This window comes from Lontra canadensis, unplaced genomic scaffold, assembly GCF_010015895.1.
Source record: "Lontra canadensis isolate GAN:19392208 unplaced genomic scaffold, GSC_riverotter_1.0 scaffold48, whole genome shotgun sequence".
In the NCBI taxonomy this organism is placed as follows: Eukaryota; Metazoa; Chordata; class Mammalia; order Carnivora; family Mustelidae; genus Lontra; species Lontra canadensis.
This window is the reverse complement of record NW_022631042.1, coordinates 11668260-11689140: the sequence shown is the minus strand read 5'-3', so window position 1 is coordinate 11689140 and position 20881 is coordinate 11668260. Positions and strand designations below refer to the sequence as shown.

The 20881-nt window shown below is 49.4% G+C and overlaps 1 protein-coding gene across 1 annotated transcript in view; it reads right to left on the bottom strand.

Annotated features, from left to right (window-relative positions):
• Positions 1-1578: 1578 nt before the first annotated feature.
• The window catches only part of CDHR3 (cadherin related family member 3), a 57590-nt gene continuing 38287 nt past the window's right edge, over positions 1579-20881 (bottom strand). Inside the window, exons 9-19 of the mRNA XM_032873224.1 lie at positions 19057-19228; positions 17719-17821; positions 16715-16813; positions 15087-15313; positions 12910-13081; positions 10913-11163; positions 9033-9214; positions 6949-6962; positions 5286-5317; positions 3481-3529; positions 1579-1841 (exon numbers count right to left, since the gene is read on the bottom strand). Coding sequence (XP_032729115.1) covers positions 1579-1841; positions 3481-3529; positions 5286-5317; positions 6949-6962; positions 9033-9214; positions 10913-11163; positions 12910-13081; positions 15087-15313; positions 16715-16813; positions 17719-17821; positions 19057-19228 — 1564 coding nt within the window. The remainder of the gene's footprint in view (positions 1842-3480; positions 3530-5285; positions 5318-6948; positions 6963-9032; positions 9215-10912; positions 11164-12909; positions 13082-15086; positions 15314-16714; positions 16814-17718; positions 17822-19056; positions 19229-20881) is intronic.

Sequence of the window (20881 nt, the reverse complement as noted above, 5' to 3'; positions counted from 1 at the left end):
TGGCAAGACTTGCTCAGCCTCCACTAGGCGCATACTGGGAAGTTCCACCTTCTGCTCCGTCCCGCTATGGTTCATGCCCCCTGGGGAAAGTCCCAGTTGTGTGGTTGGTTTGAGCTTCCCATTGTGTCTCCACTTTGGGTCCTGTGGTTCCCTCCAGTGGCAGGAGGAAAGGGAGGAACAGGGCAGGGAGGTGGGACGGTGAGCATTGTTTCAGCTTTGAGAAAGAGTGATTTCATTTCAAGAGAAGTTTTAACCGGGACGGCTAAGATGAAAAGGACCGACAACACCAAGTGTGGGGAAGGAAGTACAGCCGTGGGAACTCTCAGTCATTGCTGAGGGAAGTGTACATCAGAACCTCCCACTTTGGGATTCTGGGCCAATTCCAGCAACAGCTCTGACAATTCCACTTCTAGGAATATGCTCAGAAGGAACAGGGGTTTATGAGCTGGGAAAAATGTGCACAAGAACGTTCATAACGATGGGATTTATAATAGTAAAACAGCAGAAGCAGCCACCCAAGTGCAGAATGGATAAATAAACCAAGGCATGGTCCTGCCGTGAAAGAGGACAAACGGCGGAGAGAAATGAATGACTAATCTACAGCGTCACGTGGGTGATGCTCACAGACGTGATGCCCAGCAAAAGCAGCAGACATAGGAGGACCTCGGTGGCTCAGTCGGGTAAGCATCGACTCTTGGTTTCGGCCCGGTCATGATCTCAGGGTTGTGGGATCGAGCCCCAAGTCCAGCTCTGAGCTCAATGGGGCATCTGCTTGAGATTCTCTGTCTCCCTCTGCTGCTCCCCCCACCAAGAGAAATAACTAAATCTTAAAAAAAAAAAAAAAAAAAGCCACACACAAAGAGCATGTTCTGTGTGATTGCATTTATAGAAATTCAGAAAAGGCAAAAACTAATCTATGATGATAAAGATCGGAATAGCGGCTGCCTCAGAGGGGAGCCTATTATGAGTGGAATGGCTTAGATCTGTGCACTTGACTGACTATAAGTTATACCTCCATAAAAAAAAGAATACAAGAAGGCATCCATTGTGTTTTCTTCTTCCCAGATGAATATCTCATTATTTATGTGTCCATTTTTCTTTCACTGCTCTGCTTCTTTTGAAACAGATTTGAGGTGACTTAGGAAGGTATGTGGCTTTGGGTGTGTTCATCAGGGAAGCCATCAGAGCAGTGTTACACTAAGGGCAGGGGATTGTGGTGAAACCCACTGGGAGGGGAGCCCTCTGTGTTTTCATCAGGAAATCCCCGAGTGCTTCCTACAGAGCTTCCCAGCAGTCAACACGAAGAAGAAACACAATTCCACAACCAAAAGTTAACAGTTTATCTGATCAGAGGACAGAGACCCAAAAGAAATTTCTCCCATGCTCTCTCAGAAAAGGGCAACTACATGTGTTTTAAACATCCCATTTGGGGCCCTGGTTCTCCGAGTCCTTCAGCCCATGTTTTCACTCCTGGTGCTCCCACCCCTGCCCACGTGGGAATTAGGGAGAGGCAGTCTCCCAGGGACACTCAACTCTCCTCCCCCATGCTGCGATGTGGGGTCTGCACCCAGAAACCCCTTACTTTCCTGGGTGCAGTTTGGAGGAACCCCTGACTGCTCTTTGGGGTGCTGGGCTTGGCATCCTGGTTTCTGGAACTGGGTTGTCCTCAGCCGGGGCTTTGCTGCTCAGCCCATGTCGCTCACCGGTGCTCCTCGGTGGCCTGGCTCTATAGGGAGCAGCTCCCTGGGGGCCAGTCTCTTTCCATGTTGGCATTTGGGTTGAGGGATCTTTCCACTTTCTGGCTCCCGTGTTTGAGTTGAATTCATATACTGCCCCAGTAACTAGGAGAAAAAAATATATAACCACCATATAAACGAGGGAATTCAAATGCTGTCTTCCCCCATGTTCACCCCACTCCCTTCTAACCCCAGGGAAAGAGGAAAGGCACAAGGAGGGGTGAGTCATGGAGAGAGGAAGCACGCCCGTGAATGGCACAATCTTCACCAGTCTGCCCTTTCTATGAGCTTTAGGACTCTGACCACATGGGTAGCAAATATCACGCCTCCCCGGATAGATGGGCTTAGGACAGGCTCCTGGTTGCAGGGTTAGAAAGCCACATAAATCTTGAATTCCATGTCCACATTGGATAAATTCAGTTCAGTTTCTAATGGGGTTCCCCATTATGTTCTGATTTTTTAAAAAAGATTTTATTTATTTTTTTTTGCAGAGAGAGAGAGAGCAAGAGAGCCTGAGCTGGCGGGAGGGGGGCACAGAGGGAGAAGCAGGCTCCCCGGTAAGCAGGGAGCCAGAAGCAGGGCTCAATCCCAGGACCCCAGGATCACGACCTGAGCCAAAGGCAGATGCTTCACCGTTGGAGCCACCCAGGCGCCCCTGATGGGTTTCTTTTAAAAGCCCCGTGAATCCCAGATATAAGAAGGAAGTCCCCGGGATAAGGAGAACGGGACTCTGATTCTGATGTCTGTTGGGTTAACGGGCATCTGGAGGCACAGACACGGAGCTGGTACAGGAAGCCATCTTGGCGGAGTCAGAGCAGCAGACACTAATTGGTGCGCCTGTTCGCATAGTGCACTTGGCGCCTCTTTTTCTTGTCCCCTTCTCTCAAGCACACACGTGTGGATAACAGCCGTGGGCTCCCGGGCTTTGGCCCCAGGAGACGGAGTCTCAGGCCACCCTCTGCTCTTGTCATTTCCGTGAGGCATGAGTGGCCTCTCGGCAGAGGATCCCACCAGCACTTATGCTAATGTGGGCACATTATGGTAACAAGTACCTAATAATAGAGGGAAATTTAATTCCAGCAGCAGCAGCAGCCTCTCCTGGAGAGGAGCCATCCTTCCGAGAAGGACCGAGCGGCTTGTGTGTGAGGATGGCAACGTGCCAACACCCTTGCCTCCCGAGTTTGGTTTCCTTCCCTTTATTCACATCTATAATTGAGCCTTTGTGAGTGGAGGGATGTGTGTAAAGGAGCTAAATTTGGAGCTGATTTCATGGGGGTGAGGGGAGCGCTAGGGGCCAGCTTTACCTTATGTTCATCTTGCTGACCAAGAAGAAATTCTTGGCCCTGATCAAGGGGGAGAGGGAGCCAAGCATGCCATTGCTCCATCTCTCTCACCGCCCATGGGACAGGGTTAGGAGCATTCAGAAAGGACTGGGGGAGGAGGTCACGCCAAACAGTAGGCAGAAGGCACCAGTCCCCTGAGCTGGTTTGCCATTTAGGAAGGGAGGACAGCCGGGGCGGGGGGCTTTCCGTGGAAATCCACGGAAGACCTCACCCGTGGTCGGGCATCTGCCAGCTCCAAGGCCATCTCCCCCCGGGGTGACAGCCAGAAGGGTAAGGAAACATCATCAAAAGGAAGGACAAACGGAGTCAAGGGCAGGACCTTGGATAGGGTCCCTCCATGACTTTACCCACCAGCATTGTAGAAAACATCTTTTGGATGGACAGGATTGCCACTTCATTACCTGGGTCGATGGCTTCTCCATCAAAGACAGAGTTCATCTGGATTGTTTCCTAAGGAGGAGAAAGAGACAGCTTGAAGCCCAAATCTACACACACCCTGCCAGGCCAGGCCCCTCATCATCACAGCTGGCTGCTTTCTGTACCCAGGGCCTTCTTGACCCTTGTCTACTCGCTAGGCACGTGCTCGATGCTGGGGACCCAACAGTGAACATGACAGGCGTGGGGGCTGTGTGCACAAAGCTTGCAATCAGGGGAGCCCCTGCCAACAGGTGCACAGCATAGGGTAATAAAGTGGACCATGGGACTCTGACGTGCTGGGGAGGGGGCGCAGGAGGACATCTAATCCAACTTGGGAGGCAGGAAAGCATCCCAAGTAAATACTATATAAGCTGCACAGAAAGAAGAGCAGAAATGCCACACAACCTTGGCTGAGACCCCCTTTAGGCCTCAGTGGGATCTGTCAGACAAGCAGGCAAGGCAGGCAGAATGGAAAACTCACGTGCTCCCGCCTGTGGGCTCTGACTGTATCCCCTTGCCTAGGCCAACACAGTATTGCATCTGGGCCGGGCCTGCCTTCCCTACGCCCTGGGCTCCAGCTCCCCGCCTTTCCCCCTTATCTGTTCCACCCTCCTGGGGCTTGACCTCTGTCCCCATGGAAGCATCCCCTTCCCTCACAGTGTGCTCTCCGGAGCTGCCCCTCTCTAGCAAGCTAATGAGGATGGTATTTGGCATCTAGGGGGCCTTTCCACACCAGTTCTCATCCCACCAGCCATCATCTACGTACTGGCCCACAGCTCCCCAATTCCAACGACAGAGGAAATGGAGACCATATGCGTTTTATTCATGCGAAGAGTTCAACACTTTTTATGGCCATGGAGATTTACTTATTTAATTGATTAATTTAATAGTACATATTTCTAAGGTGCTTTCTGAGTGGCATCACCAAGGGGACTTAAGAGATCCCCTCTTCCTCCTGAGTGTAGACAGGCTCATCTGGATAAGCACTTAGGTGCCGGACCTGAAGCAGAAATTCTGGAGCACAGAATAGCATTCATCATTGTGCATCTCATTCCCCCCATTTATGGGTCTCGGATCATAACAGAATCTTATTATCAGGGGGTGAGGGAGACTGGGGAGGTCACCTTCAAGTTCTGTCACTTCCCAGTGGGCAGATCAGGTTCAGTAAAGGAAAGCAAGGAGGTTAGCCTGGGGGGCGGCGGGAGACTCTCCAGCTATCTTGTAAACCTTGGCATTTGTGTGAGTCTCAGCAGCTTGCAAGGTAGTTCCTCACCTGCAACCCCAGGGCAGGTGTTCTCACGCCCATATTACAGGTGAGGAATCCAAGGCTTAAACAGGCCAAGGGAGAGAGACTGCAAGGTCATACAGCCAAGCTGGCCGAGCGGACCTGTGGCCCAAGCACCTCCCCATCTCCCTCGCTTTTCCACGAGGTTGTGGAACAGCAAAGAAAAAAAATCAATCCCACCGAAGACTGAGGCTCCCGTTCTGGTCCTTAAGCTCTTCTCCCCCCAACTCACTCTCCTGGGGAACTGGTGTAGATAATAAACACCACTATTCAATATTTATGAAATCCACTTCTTCTGCAAATATATCAGCAGACATGTTCAGTGGAGGGAACAAATTCTATCAGGGGCCCGTCACACAGCAATCTGTTCCAGTGGCCAAATGCAGGCATCTCCCTGAATGATAAACTCTCCTGTGAGGCTGGGGCAGGGTCTGCCTGAGAAGGGTTGGGAGCAGCCCACCACATGTCACCCAAGCCAGGGGCCCCGCAGCCACCCACACTTACCACCAAAACCTCTGGCTTCGTATCCTTCATTTCTGCAGGGAGTAGAACAGATAGAAGTGAAGCTCCTTGGACATTAAATTGACCTTAAAATTCTACCTCCACAATGGGATTTCTCTTCAACAGGCTTTGAACCTAGTATTGCAGACCTGACAAGGAATTCTCTGTCTGTAGAAATGTTTTTTTTTTTTAAGATTTTATTTATTTATTTGACAGAGAGAGAGAGAAATCACAGAGCAGTGGGCAGAGAAAGAGGGGAAAGCAGGCTCCCCACCAAGCAGAGAGCCCGATGTGGGGCTCGATCCCAGGACCCTGAGATCATGACCTGAGCCGAAGGCAGAGGCTTAACCCACTGAGCCACCCAGGCACCCTCTCTGTAGAAATGTTTATTGACAGTTTTCTGCTTTCTCAGAAAAATACACACACATGCACACTCATATAATAATGTACAGAATTTTTGTTTGGAATGTTACTCTTTTCCCAATTTACTCCTATTACTGGACCTGGGTAATAAGCTTTTCACGGAAAGATAAGAAAGAAAGATCCAGTTGATACATTTGTTCATATTGTGAGGATTCTTTGCATCTGTTCCCCGTGCCCTTTTTAGAAAGTAACTAGGGTGGGTGACAGTCAGCGAAGACCTCATTAAAATCTTTTCATTTGATGTGATCAATAACCATTATAGTCAAATTTCTAACCCCACTTAGTGCCTTGTGCATATCAGCCAGGCATGCCTATGGATTGAGTGATTAAAGCAATCTTTTTGGGGATGCCTGGGTGGCTCAGTCGCTTAAGCAACTGCCTTTAGCTGAGGTCGTGATCCTGGAGTCCCAGGATCGGGTCCCACACCAGGCTTCCTGCTCAGTGGGGAGTCTGCTTTGTCTTCTGACCCTACCCCTCTCGTGTGTGCTCTCTTACTCTCTCTCAAATAAGTAAATATAATCTTTTTTAAAAAAGGGCTTTTTTTTTTTAAGCACACTTCCCAGTTCTCTGTCCTGTCTCTCCCCGTAGCCTGGGTTCCCCTCAAGGCAGCAACTTTGGGGGCTGGGTCTGTCGTCCCCCTAGGCTTGGTGTCCTTATTCAGATGGGAACTTGCTCAACTCACCAGCGGCCCAGCTCTCTCCGCCCATCTAGCTGTACCCCGCCCCCCTTTCCCACTCTCCTGACCCAAATAACTTGCAAAAATGATCAAATCTGTTACAATCTGGGAATAAAGTGTTATTTGTTCTTGCAAAAGAGGCATCTGTCCAATACAGAGCATTCGCTGTCCTCCGGCACCGTCCCACCCCTCCATGTGCAACAACCAGTAGATACTGTCTGTGTCTCACTCATGCAGAATTCTTCACTCCTGGCCCGCTTGGCAGGGAACAGACCTCTATGTGCCTCCATCCCGCTGGAAGGAGGCAATCCTGGGTAAGGACCAGGCAGGACTCAGAGGAGAGATCTGAGTGTGCAAATGGCACCGTGCGCCCTGCCCTGCCCTTTCTCTGGCTACATCTGACCTCTGCGTCATTTCAGCCACAGAAGACGTGATTGAAAACGCACTGAGACAGAACTACACCCCGATTCTCGGCTGACTTGGAATCTTTCTGTTTAGTACAAGAGAACAGGCAAAAACCCAACAACAACAGCAGCCAGAGTCAAAGGGAATCGGCGTGGTACTTACCTCCTTGCTTCACCCTGTGGGGAAAAACGAGAGATGGACAAGAATGAGCCCGAGAGTATTCTGCTCTGGTTCACATGGGGCCTTTGGGCAACTGTGCTCCTTGGGATTCAGAGACTGATTAAAAGAGGGGCCAGGCTTGGGGACTAAAGTGAAGGCTGGGCTCCCATCCCTGCTCCAAACAGAGCAGTTCCATCACTGTTGGTGTGGGAACTAAAGAGGTTCTGGGAGTTGGCTAAGCTTGAAAACTACTGCCTTATCGAACTTGAGGGAATGTATTTCCTCTGACAGCACAGGTGAGGAGGGCATGACCAGCGTGCCCGGCAATTCTTCCTGCCTCCTTTTCCTCCCCAGTAGCCAGCTTGAGCAGAAGGTTTGGCTCACAGTGGAAGCTTCCAAGCTGGCATAAACCCTGTTTTCCTATAACAGGAAGACCTGGACTAGGTTGTTAAGCCCCTTCTTGGGATAACCTTGGGTTCCATAATTTTGCAACTCTCTTATCTTCTTTGCTGTTGGACAAACGTTGGCTGCCATATAGTTCACCTAATTTCCAGAGAGGCAAGGCCTGAGTCTGTATTACTAGCCAGTTTTTCTTCTTTAAGTCAACCATGTCAGAAACAATTAATATTTAGGATGTAAATTAAGGCAACCAGGTTCAAGGTACACGTAACCACAAATTACGTGAGAGTTGTGGTGTCTAGTGGATGACTTCCTTTAAGGACTTCTGTCCAAACCCCGTCATGAAGCACCAACCATCCTTACAAGCTTAAGTGTCACTCTTTTGAAGACAATTTTTTCTTCCAAATCAATTTGTGAGTAGAGCCCAAACAAAAATGTCTCTTTTAATTTCAGCAGATGCTCACGGATTTCTTACCTTGAAGTCAAGGTTGCCAATAGCAACGAACTTCCCCAATAAATATGGCAAAATGCAATGCACATCTTTATGCCAATGCCTTATACTTTTGAACACACTTTTCATCCATAGATTTTAAATTATTCGACAGTAGTCGGTAATCGGCAAAATAACTTTAAAAGGTATAGGAAGTCCCATCTCTCCCTTGTTGTGCCAAAACTTGGGTTCCAACTGCCCGAGATACCTGAGCATAGAGCTAAACTTCGAATCAAGAATCCTGAGCTCACTGGGACTCAGCCACAAAAAATAATGCAACAAGCCCCAACAAACACTATATTAAGCATTTACTCAACATCGGAAACAGTGCTAAGTGTTTCCTTTGCCTTTGCTCATTTGATTGTCTACTTTTCAAATAAGGAATTGAGATTCACAGAGGTCGCCACTGATCTGAGGCTATATAGAAAATGGTGAGCCCAGATCCAAACTGGTCCTTGTCCCTCTCCAAGCCCAGGCTCAGAACCATCATGCTGTCATGGTGGGAGCTTCTGAGACTCAAGAAACTGGGTCTTGGGGAAGCCTGGAACAACGACGCGCTCTCTCTCCATTTCACTCTGGTGGCTCATTTCAGCCAGGAAAAGACACTCCACGGAGTACCTGGTAAGAGGCACGTGAGTGAGCAGGAGGAAACAAGAGGGAGGGGAAACGGCCGCTGCTTCCAGCCCTGGAGAGTGAGAGATTGGGGTCACATGCAAATGAACAATGATGATTTAGTCACGCAAAAGCCCAATGAGTCACTGGAGCCAAAAGCTTAAATCCCTTATCAGTTTTCTGTGCTTCCTCTAATTCCCTCCCATCCTTTAGATATTCTGCATATACCAGCATAGCATATCCTATCACTACTCAAAACCAGGCTTTTTTTTTTTTTCCCTGAAGCTTGTATCCAGGGCAAGGCCACCGGAGGATGAAGCCCCAGTTTCATTGGGAATGTATCAAGGATGGAGCAGGTGGCAGGGAAAACCAAAGGAGCCATTTCCTGGCCCAGCAGGTGATGAAGAGGGAACCAGGACTGAAGGGAGCTGGGGTTCCTTCCCCCCCCGCCCACTTCTTCCTTCACTCTAGGCTCCCTCCCTACCCTGGAGAGAAATCCCAATTCCTTCCATTCCCTCTCCTGACATCGCTGGAAACAGTGTCCTAAAGGAAGTGGTGGAAAGGGCCCAGCCCACCGACAACTTACGGAAGTTTCCTGTGCTTCCCAGTCTTGCAGAGACAGTGTCTGTGGATGGCTTTGGCCAACAGGACGAACAGGGACCCCAGGAGTCCCAAAAGCAATATGGAGCCCAAAGTGATGACAAAAGGCACATACCACGCTGATGGAGAATAGACGTTTTTTCTCAGGACCTGGTAGATGACCCTGGGCTTGAATGACAGAGGGAGGGGGGTGTGAGCGGAGGGTGGTTTTGGACCCATCTCTGACATCAGCCCTCTCTCACATCAAGTGTCTGGGGCATCCGTGTGCTCCCAGTTTTTGCTGCTTCAACCTGTCCCCTTATTTATAGTCTTTCCAAGCACCCAGGAGATCAAAACATAGAAAATTTAGGGAACTGAAAAGCAACTCCAGGCCTATTTTTACTCTCTTCCCCTTCCCAAACACTAAAAATCCCATTGGCTTTTTTCCCTGCCAAATCATGGCATAACCCTGGGACAAATATAGCCATTGTCTCTCACTGGGAAGGCATGCGCCACAAAAGTTGTTCTCTTTAACACTTTGTAGGCTTTGCCATGTTCCCTTGCTGCAAGCTGCACTGCCAGATAACACAGGGCTAATGGCACAGTGAAGCCTCAAGCTTGGCATCTGCTTTCTAGAGAGGGAGACAGGACCCAAGGTATGGAGACAGGACCCAAGGTATGGAGATCTGGGGGCTGGAGATGTCACCATCGGGTCATGCAAGCCCCAGAAGGGTGGCAGTTCCTTACTCACGGGAGATGAACATGGACCAGCTCTTGTTAGGACTCTGACAAGCAGAAATTGACCACTGGTCACAGGTAGCTAGGTTCTGATGACTTCTTCTCTAGCACACTGCATGTGTGGGGCTGCCTGCTAAGGGCTCATCTTTCCTAAGAACAGAAGTTAGAGTCCCTCCAAGGAGAGGGAGGAGATAATCCTATTGTCAGACTTCAAGCCTCTCCCTTCCTTCATCACACTGGTTTTACTAGGGCACCTGCTTGCTTGCTTCCTACTATCTACTATGATCTGCAGTGAATGAATGAATTTGGATACCTGTCTGTCATCTGTCTTCATCTCTAGATCACAGCTCTCAAACTGTAGAGCATGTTGGAATCCCCTTGGAGCCTTATTAAAGTCCCAGACTGCTGGGCCCCCACTCCCGGAGCTTCTGATCCAGTGGTTCTGGGGACGTGGCTGAGGACTCCAGGTTCCAGTATCTTTCCCTAGAGGTCATGGTGATCATCGCAAGGGCAGTATTCTGGGGGTGGGCCTAAGAATTTGCATTCCTAACAGATTTCCAAGTGATGCTGTTGCTGATGGTCTAGGCACCACTGATCTATTGGAAGCTCGTGACAGCCGAGATCATTTTTGGCTTGTTCACCAAAGAGCTTGGTGTGTTATAGGTGTTGAATTGATATTTGTAGATTGAACCAATGAATTTTTTTGGCATGGGGGTGGGCAGTAGGGTACAGGTTGGTGCATAGGGACTCTTCAAAAGAAGTGGAGAAGAGCATACAAGCAGCTGCATTTATGAACGTTGACTCACAGTGGCTCTTAAGAGCAAGCCCAGAAGCTATTGAGACAGTAGCTGCTGGCCACATGTCCATGAAAACTGACTCCTGTGCCAACCATACAAGGTCAATACCTGATCTGTCACAAGTCACTGTGGAAATGCACATTCTTCTTTAACAACACAGGGAACACTAATGGGTCTACGAATCCAAGGTCTCACTCCGAACTTTGTCTACCACCCAGTGACTGCTCCAGTCCAGCCCATAGTTGGCGCTCCTTGCAACATCCTAGCACCTCAACTCTTTTCAGCCCATCCTATATTTCTCCTGGGTCAAGGGGCTCCATCCCTGTGCATCACAAGGACCCAGAGCCCTTACCCTGGGGGTTGTGGTGACAGTTGTGGTGGGGTGAGGAATGACGCTAATACTCAGCGTCACCGTCCCTGTTTCAATGCGAGCCTGAGCTTTCTTCCTGCCAGACAGCAAGTTGTCGTCAGTTACATAGACAAGTAGTTTGTAGTCCCAGATCTTGTCAAGCCCACTGGCATAGTCAAAGCGTGTTGCAAGGAGCAGGCTTGTAACGTTGGACCCGGCGCTGGGAGAGAAGGTGAAATGACTGTTGATGTTGCCTAAAGGCGGTGTGATACAAGGATTTGGGGAAAAGAAAGAAAAGAGAGTAAGAAAAGGGTTTAGACGAAAACCGCATTCCATCGTTTCCTCAAACATCCATGCCTCAGTTGTCGGCTGTGTTTCTGACACACCAGAACCAGGTCAGTGATGTGACGGGGGCCATAATGACACCAGAGGTCTCATGGGAACAGAAGAGCTCTTGCAGGGCGTTTGGGTGACTCAGTCAGGTAAGCATCTGTCTTCAGCGCTGGTCATAATCCTGGGGTCCTGGGATGGAGCCCCTCGTCGGACTCTCTGCTTCTCCCTCCCCCTCTGCCTCTCTCCCTGCTCATGCTGCTCTCTCTCTCTCTCTCTCACATGCTCTCTCTCAAATAAATAAAATCTTAAAAACAAAACAAAACAAAACAAAAACCAAAAACTCTTGCTCACAGTGAGGCTGCAGCAAGAATGAGGTAGAAAAGAATAGCAACATGCCTGTCCCAGGAGGATGGCTTCCATCTTTCCGGGCATCAGGTGGAGAAGTAATAGTCCTGGGGCAGCCTCTCTAGCCAACTCTCATTGCCAGCGTTTGTTTGGTAACAGTGTGTAACTCACACTCAGACCCGCGGGGTAGGGGGCGGCAGGGAGAAGATAGAGGAGGCTGCGTCTCCAGCCTTAGGTCAAATTCACTCCATTGTCTTGAGTGGAACCTAGCTGGCCACCTTGGTAGCCACAGCGGTGGTACCTCCTGGCTCGCAGGGGTTCATGGTCCCAGGTCCTCCTGCGTCCACCCCGGACCCACCTCCCCCACAGTGCGGCTGGGGCTCAAGCCTCCCAGCTCAGAGTGCCTGGGGCAGAAAGGCTCCTACCCAAGCAGCCCCTGCTCAGTCCTCTGGTGGCTCCAGACTCATTACCGACGGCAAACCCGTAAATGGAGCAGGAGGTGATGTAATTTTTACTCCCTTAGCAGCGAGGAGCTCCATAAAGGCCCGAGGGCTCTCAGTACGGATTATTTCCATCTTCGGTGACTGCCGTCGGAGGCGGTCTCTGCCCCTGGGTTTTTCGACACAGCCTGCTCAAAAGGCTCCCTACCCTCGGAGTTCCTGCTCTGCTGGGGCAGCCGGGATGGATTTGTACTCTTTTCCATGGAATTGCTCTGCTTATTTGGGTTTCAATCTCTGGCTCCAGCCCTTCATTAGATGAGCTATTTTGTTCCCATTTCCATCGAGGGGTGCTCTTTTTTTTTTTTTCTCCCCACGGTGGTATATTTTTAAAGAGAGAAAGTGAATGGAGCAAAAGAGAATTCCTGAGGACACGTTTCAGAATGCATTTAATCTATTTAATCTATTATTATCCAGAAAGAGGACTGGGATTCCCTGCCCCCACGGCAGGCTGGCAGGAAAAGAGGTGGTGGAGGAGGGGGACCCCCCAAATTTAAACTATACTAATATGGTTCATGCACCATGGTGGGTGGGAATTGTGAAGGGTGGGGGGTGCCATCCGTGGGGTTAACTCTTCCTGGGGCCTTTGCACAACCACGGACGGGAGTCTGGGAAGACTTAGGTGAGATGGGGAAGCCAAAGGACTTGGAGGTCTGGGACCATTATGCTCCTCAACCTTGCTTCCCTCATTCAAAATACGCCCCCCCAAACACACACACACACACACATACACACTGTGCTCCATTCAGTGTGTGAGCACACACCCCCTTCTCCCTAAACAGCTGCTGAGGCCTCTAACAACAAGAGCCCCTGGAAACTGTGTACCTGGGCCCATGGAGTAACGAAACGACCTGGGGCTGGAGTCCAGGTCGGTACACGTCAGCTTGAAATTCTGAATGTTTGTGCCAACTTTCAGATCCACTGGGATGGCCAAGAAATAAGAGTCTGGCATACAAACTGGCTTTTCATCATTTTCTTCAAGGATGTTCACAGTTACCTAGAACAGCAAGAAGGCAGCCATGATTACCTGCCAACGCTCACAGAGAACTTAGGGTACTTGTGGTGCCCTCCCCTGGCTCTCATGGAGCCTCCCCTGAGCTGGACGATGTGGTTATTCCCATTCTCCGGATGCGGAAGCTGAGGCTTAGGGAGATTAGGTAGTGGACCTCAGGGCGTCCCATTTGGTGAGGGGCACAGTTCAAGCAATTTGATCTCGGGTCAGTCCTATTCCAAGTCCAGGGCTATTAACCTCTATTCTGTGAGTGCGTGTGCTCTCGTGTACATCTTAAATATGCACACTCACTTACCACCCCACCCACAGGTATCTAAGAAACATGGGCTCATCCCTCCAGGATGCAGAGCTGTTTTTCCAGTAATCATGACGAATTTGCAGTGACTGCCTGTCGTCCCTTGTCCATTGCCCTTTCGAATTGGAAGTTCTGTCTTTAACTTCGGCATGTAGAACACTGGTTCTCCTGCTTTCACAGGCTTGCACCAGACCAGGTGAATTGGACTCCCAGGAGGGTAGGGCCCAGGCACGTTTATAAATGTTCTCCAGCTGATTCTAATATGCAGCCAGGGTTGAGAAGCACCGGGATAGAAGGAGTCGACCCAGCTAAGCCGGGATCTCATCTGCGACCTGGGCTATGAGCACCGCATGAAGCCGGTGGCCTAACCTGCCACGAGCAGGAGCTAGCCTCTTCTGTTTCCTCGTCGTCTTTTATGCCTGGTGAATTGGAATATGGACTGGGACGCCTGCCAGCACAGAATCCTTGAACGTCAGCCCTGAAAGGGACTTATGTGATCATCACCCTTTTTAAAGGCTTATGGATTTTGAGTCGTATTCATTCTACCTTTGAAATTTGGGGATTTCAGCTATTTCTGAGCCCAGGAATAAATTGAAATGTTCACTCCAGTTAGCTCCCAAAGTGGACTCCATTCATTTTTTCAAAAACCCAGCCGAACAAACATGACAATTATCGGCGACTTAGCATGTCGTTTGCTCAGCAACGCCAGGCCTCGCACATCATTAAAAACATGTCCCATTAATTCAAAGCCAGTCATCAGAGGAACTGGACTGTTCAGGTGATGGGTTAGCAGGTGACTGTCCATTTAAGAGAGAGCAAAATTGGGACACAAAGATAAGCCTTGCTCAGACCCCCTTGGAAAATGGGGATCAAAGTTGAGAAATGAACTCCATCTCCTGACTGAACAGTCGTTCTCTGGATCACACGGGGCTGCCTGCCGCTAGCCAAGAGTTCATTTTGCCTCATGTTCCTTCACTTTACTAATGGGAAAGACCAAGAAATAGTTTTGTCCTTGCGGCCATCATATTACCTCCAGGTAATTTTAACCATGGACAGCACAGACTATTAAAGAGAGTTACTCTCTTTAATACTAAAAGAGTATTACTCAAAGAGTTTACTCAAAGAGTGGCCTTGGACCAGCTGCATCAGTGGAAGTGTGGAAATGTATTAGAAATGCAGATTCCAAGGCCCACTGAGACCCGCTGACTCAGCATCTACATTTAAGAAGATACGCAACACCACGGTTGAGAAGCAGCCCCGCCCTGGGTCAAGCCACATCCTGTGAAGGTCTACTCCACCTGATGTGATGTGGGGAGGGGTAGGAACACGGCAGGACTATTAGCAATAGAACCACACCACCCTTCTGGAAGCATGCATCTCACCACCAGCCCACTGCCAGAGCGAAGAGAGATCTAAAGGGTAATGGGAGGAAGCCGGCCGCGCAGTGGTCGGTCATCAATCTTGGCATGCCTCCCAGCCACTCACAAACGTGGACCTATGGATGCACTCTTTGGTTCCTAGCCCTGCTAGTTGTGTCCAAGTGTGGCATCCTGGACACCACGAGTCACTTCCCCTTACATCTGCGGGATGTGCCCTGTCAAGATTCCTTATCACTACAGCTGCACGTGGAAGGTGCCAGAAGGATCCTAAGTCAATGGGTCAGGCTGGTGTGAACACACCCACGGCACCACTCACAGTGACTGAGCTGCTGTCCTCGCCGTTGGTGGCCTGGATTCTGAGAATATAGATGGGGGTCGTTTCGTAGTCTGCTCTTGTCACCAGCTGGAGTTCTCCCGTCTGGGGGTTGATCCAAAATATGTTTGGGTACTGGAGGCTGGCTCCTCCCATGGAGATGGAATACACGACCCTGCTCTGGGGGAAGTCTTGATCGGTGGCGCGCACTAGTCCAACCCGGGTTCGAGCTGGAAGAATAAAGAACCTAAGATTAGTCCCGCTTGGGCGAGGGGGAGGGGAAACGATAGGAGCCCACACTCCCACGGCCACGGGCAGACAGAATTTTGGAGGTCTCTCTCCTGTTCAAATGCTGTATACGTCTTCAATTCTATTAAAACCAAATTATGCTAATGAATACACACCAGGTATTTGCCCTATGAGCCAAGCCTTTATACAGACTCCAAGCAAGCCAGTTATCATGTGATCATAAGCAACACCGCAGAGAACATCTCACACCTGCTCTGGTGACAGCAGTGTCGTCTAATGCCGCGCTGTCTCTTTCAAATGATCTGTAGTGAGTGTGACTCACCCTCAGAACAAGATGACAAAGAAAGTTTTTAAAAGGGTTTAGCAGCGATGACTACAGACTTTTAGAGGCTGCTCCATTTTGCTTATTTGACAATGTATGTTGGTGGGGCTGCAGGAGTTCTGGCTGGCCGCTTCTGTAGATCTTTCTCGTACATTGCACTCCTTGAGGGCAGAAACCTCTTATTTAACTGTATAGCCCCAGTGCTAAGTGCTCGACCCCAAGTAGGTGATCGATAATCATGATATGATCTGTGAAGCGTGAGAACCCAATGACTGCTGCGTCTGGTAGCCACTGGATAAGGTATAAAGAATTAAAAGCATTCTCATCAGAGACTTTTTGCACTTTGTTTAAAACTTAACTCCAGGAAATGGAGACCATCCTCGAGACAGATAATAATATGGAGAAGAGATCACTGTAGAGGGAGTGTTTGGGTTGGTTGGCTGAACAGAGAGAAAGAGGAAGTATCCATGAGTAAAGGATCAAAAGCAGGGCTGAAGTGGGATTTTACTGGAGGTAACGGTCCCCCTTTGAAGTCAGGGGAGATGGGGACTCACGGAAGCTGGAAGAGAGGAAGGACCTTCAGAAACCGAGATGTCGACAGAGGGCACGAAAGAGGCCTCCGGGGATTCCCGTTATGGGCGAGAATCTTTATGTTGTTTTAAATGAAGGAAATCTACAAACGGGAAATCTGTTCTCTATTTTTACATTTCAATTCTCTGCTTGAGCAGGATAAAAATCACAGTGGAGACCGAGGGAGAACTTAGATCACAAAAAGGGAAGATGAGAGGAATCAGGCACGCAGACAAGGAAGCAATCAGGGATTCAGAGAAACACGGCTTAAACAATAGTTTTCAAAATCTGGGTTTCATCTGAAGAGCTCCTCAGCGGTGAGGACAATTTAAAAAGAAACAAGAGATGCAATAAACACGAATGAGCTGTGACTTGCCCTACGCAAGCGCACTCAGGGCCCCTGAGCTGAAGGCAGTTTCCACTCCATGGAAGGCGTGTGTGGATGACGGCCGTGGAGAGCACTGCCCTCGGTGTCCTGTCGCCTCCTTACCTGGCCTTAATTCTGACACCTCAAATACATAGGACGGCCTGTCAAAGGCAAGAGGAAACTCGTCTTCGGGCTTTGTGAAGATATAAATGTAGATGTTGTCTGAAAGCAGACACACGAAAAAAATTAAATTACAACACACATTTATTTATTCACCATTTTTAAAAAACCTTCTGTGTCCCAGGCTCCGTGCAAAACGGAGGGAATACAAGGTGAAGAAGACCCATGGGTCCTGCCTTCACGATGCTTAGAGTAGTTGGCACCTTTGGCTGAACATGGGTGCAGGTCACCGCGGACACCGGAGGAAGGGCAAGAAGCTGGCTCATAGGGATGTTTAGGGTTACACACGTGGGCCAGCGTTGAGCGGGGGTACAGGGGCGCGGGGTGGTTCTGGGCATGCGCAAGGATACCGAGGTCGAGAACTGCAGGACTGTCTCAGGGAAATTGCGGTTTGGGAAAAGGGGAGCTCAGAGATGGGCAACCAGAGCTGAAGCCAGAGAGTTAGGCAGGGGCCAGAGATGAGAGCCCTTGTGTGCCAAGCCAGAGTTTGGACTTGAACTTGATAGCTGCAGGGAGACATTCGGAGGGCTTCCAGAGAAGAAGTAATATAATGGTATTTGCATTTCCCGAAAATCACTGTCAGAACGTGGAGGGTGCCCTGGAAAGGGGCAAGACAAAAGCCGGACGGAAAGATCCTTAAAAGGCTCTTAGTGTTGTAATTGAGCCAAGAAAGGGAGGTTCTGCGTTCGAGCACTACTAGGGGAGGGGGGCGGGGCAGGAGGGGCAGCAGATCCTTGCGATTTTAGGTGACCCCGAAGAAAGGACCCAGAGACAGATCCAAAGTGTCTGGCAAAGGACAGGAGGAGGTGGGACTGATTCCCAAGTGTTCGGGTTTTTGAAGTCTGCCTTTGAACACAAATGCCTAGCCCACTACTGAGTGCTGCTTGACACAGTTTAGCTGTTGCTACTCAAAGATGCTTCATGAAATAAATCAAAACGATACTTGCTTTTATAGTAAGGAAGGGCAACGTCCTGCACCTGGACTATCACGGTGTACTTATTGCCAGCTGCTAGATTACTTGAATTTTCATAATCTAGGTCACCAACCAACTAGATTAAAACAGAGATAGCATATTACACAGAATAAACAATCCTTTTAATTAACTGACAGAGATACTTACATGGACTGTTAGTGGATATGTAAATTGCAAAACCTTTCCTATGATGCATTTTGCCTGTAAGAGGAGTTTTAACAAGTTACATCCATACCTTTCCCCACTGTTAGAGAATTTATTCAAAAGAATTTACCAGGAGAGAGAATCTATATTTAAAGATGTTCATCAGGCACTATTGCCTAACAGCACAGGCTCACCACTTCAGGTTAGTTGAAGAGAAGCACGATATAGAATCCTATAGGCAGGGATATTTCCGTCCCTTAAAATATTTATGCATATGTGTATGGAATATACATAAAAATCTACGCATAGGGAAGAGGACAAGAGGGTAACATATCAAAATGTTAATAATGGTTAACATTGAATGGTAATGTTGTTCTGTGTTTTCTACATTCTGCAGTGAAGATGTATTAATTTCCTAAACTGAAAAAATAGAAATTATTTTTTAGTTGACATGTGTGCATAAAATTGTTAAGTCTTTCTTGGGGATGGAAGAAGGGCTTGAGATGGGAGGTGTGGAGAGAATGCCTAGTGGGTTGCTTGTTCTCCCTGAGGCTCTCTATCCCTGATGCAAAGACCTCCCCCCACCTCCCAGACGGATCTTCCCCTCCACTTCCCTCTCCTCCTTCCCCAACAGCCTCCAGCAGGAACCCTGTAGGTAAGGGTCTTGCACAACTCACTAGGACCTGCCTTTCAGGCCCCTCCGTCTTCCAATTCTGCTCTTGTGCCCCTGTGGAGATGCTGCGGAGGGGGGCATCTACACACCCCTACTCCCTCAGGTCCCACAGTCAAGGCACTGGATTTTCTCTCCCCTCACACCCCTCTGGGCCAGAGATGAGCACTCAAATAAACCAAAGGGCTGGAGCCCAGAGTGCTAACGTGACCGTGACCGCGAGGGGCACACGGAACAGGCATGCCAGCTGCAATCTTTGCAGGAAAGCATCCAGTCCTTAGCACCCCAGGCACAACTATGCATAACAAATGATTCCTGGAACTTGGGTAAAATAAAGAGCGAATGGGGAAAACAGAGTCACTATTAAGTTTGTCAATTAAAGTCGCTTTGAGAGGGAGTTACCTTGGAAATTTCCCTCTACGGGGCAGCAAAAGCGCTATGCATGTTACACCAGCCTCCCCGATGCCCTTTCAATGATGCAATGACCATTCACTGACCACGATTTTCCCAGAGCCAGCTGGATCCTGTGAAAATCTGCCGCTGCTCCCCACTCCAGATGGCGTGGTGAAGTTGAATTGGTTGTTTGGTGCTTTGCTATCATCATCAAAGCAGAACTTGTTCAGGTCCAGAAGCAACGTCCCCTTGGCTGCTCTTTCAGGCACCATAATGCTGGCGAAAAGACACGATTCAATATTTTCCCCAACAAATGGTGATTGAGTGTTCCTCCTGACATAGGCCCTAGGCTAGACGCCTCTGCTTTTAATTGCAGTTCAAAGCTAGTCCACGGTGACGGCAGTCATCACCTAATGGGTTCCCTGTTTTGCCCTTGCCTCCTTTCAGACTCTTCTTAACACAGCAGCCAGAAGGATCCTGTTAAAACGTTGTCAGGTCACGCCACTCCTCTGCTCCTAATCCCAAATGGTTGCTACTTCACTCCAAGTCCTCGCTTTGATCTAGATGCTCTTCAGGATGTGCATGCCCTGCCTCGCCTCGCCTGTCTGTACTCCTCGCTCGCTACAATGCTCCCTATTGGCTCCCGCCACCGGGCTTGCAGGTGCTTCTAGAACTCTTCCCCGGTGCTCCCGGAAGTCTGGGCTCAGGCCATCCTGCTAGCTGCAAGGCTCTTCCCGCAAACGCCCACCTGGCTTGCTCAACCACTTTCTTGAGTCTCAATCAATATTGCCTTCTGAGGCAGCCAGGCTGGGGCCCCTCTCTCAAATGTCAGCCGCTCCTGCCCCTTGCTCCCTCTCCGCCTCCCCCCGTTTATTTTAAATTCCTAGCATGTATCCTTTTCCCATCTACTACACAGTTACTCATTTATCCCATTTGTCTCCTGCGTCCCCCCTGGAATGTAAGCTCCAGGAGGACAGAAATCTGTCTGCTCTCTTCTTAGCATGTTCGCTAATGTCCGTCGATTGAGTGAATGGTGACTTAGGAGACTAGCAGAGCCGTGAAGAAGGATAAAAGAGAAACAGAAAACCTGCCCTGCCTGCCAGGGGTTTAGGACCTGGTTAGGGAAAATTGCCGGGTGCCTACCCACCTCACCTCCCATGCTTTGCAACTCAGGATTTCTGCCCCTTGTGTTTTAATGGCTTTGACATCATAAAAGGGCCCCCAAACACATTATTGTCATTCACCCAAGAGAGCTTCATTAAGGGTGGAATTTGGGGGTCCCAACCTCAGCTGACTCCAGTAGCACAAATGAGGAAATTTGCCCGCACCCCAGAACCATCTGATCCAGCCATGCTTGCGGGGGCTGTGGGTGGGGGGGGAGGCAGTGGGGCAAGGAAGTGTGATTAATCCCCCCAGGCTTCCGTTCATTCAGGGACTTGACTGTGCCCCCAAGTTTTAGGTTTCCCATCTGTAATCTAGACATAAATCATGTCACCTTTGCTTCTTAACAAACCAGCCTAAAATGTAGTGGCTTAAAACGGGGCACTTGTTATTTCTTGCAGTACTGAGGACTATCCTTGAGTTCTTTGGGTTCTAGTCTCACTTGCTTCTAGTCTCTGTTGTCTGGCCATTCAGTTGGGTTTGGCTGGTCTAGGACGGCTTTGGTCACATGTCTGGTGGCGGGTCGGCAGGAGGCGTCTGCTTCCTGCTGCCGATAACCCTCCATGAGATGGGTCCAGGCTCTTTGCATGGACGTCTCAGGTTCCCAAAAGTAGCAAAAGAAGGCAAGTCCCATGTACACACACCATTCGAGCCTGGGCTGCATCCAATCTGTGAATGTTCCAGCGGCCAAAGCAACTGACACGGTCAGGTCCAGATCCAAGGAGTAGAAAGAGAAACCCATCCCTTGATGGGAGGAACGTTGTGGCT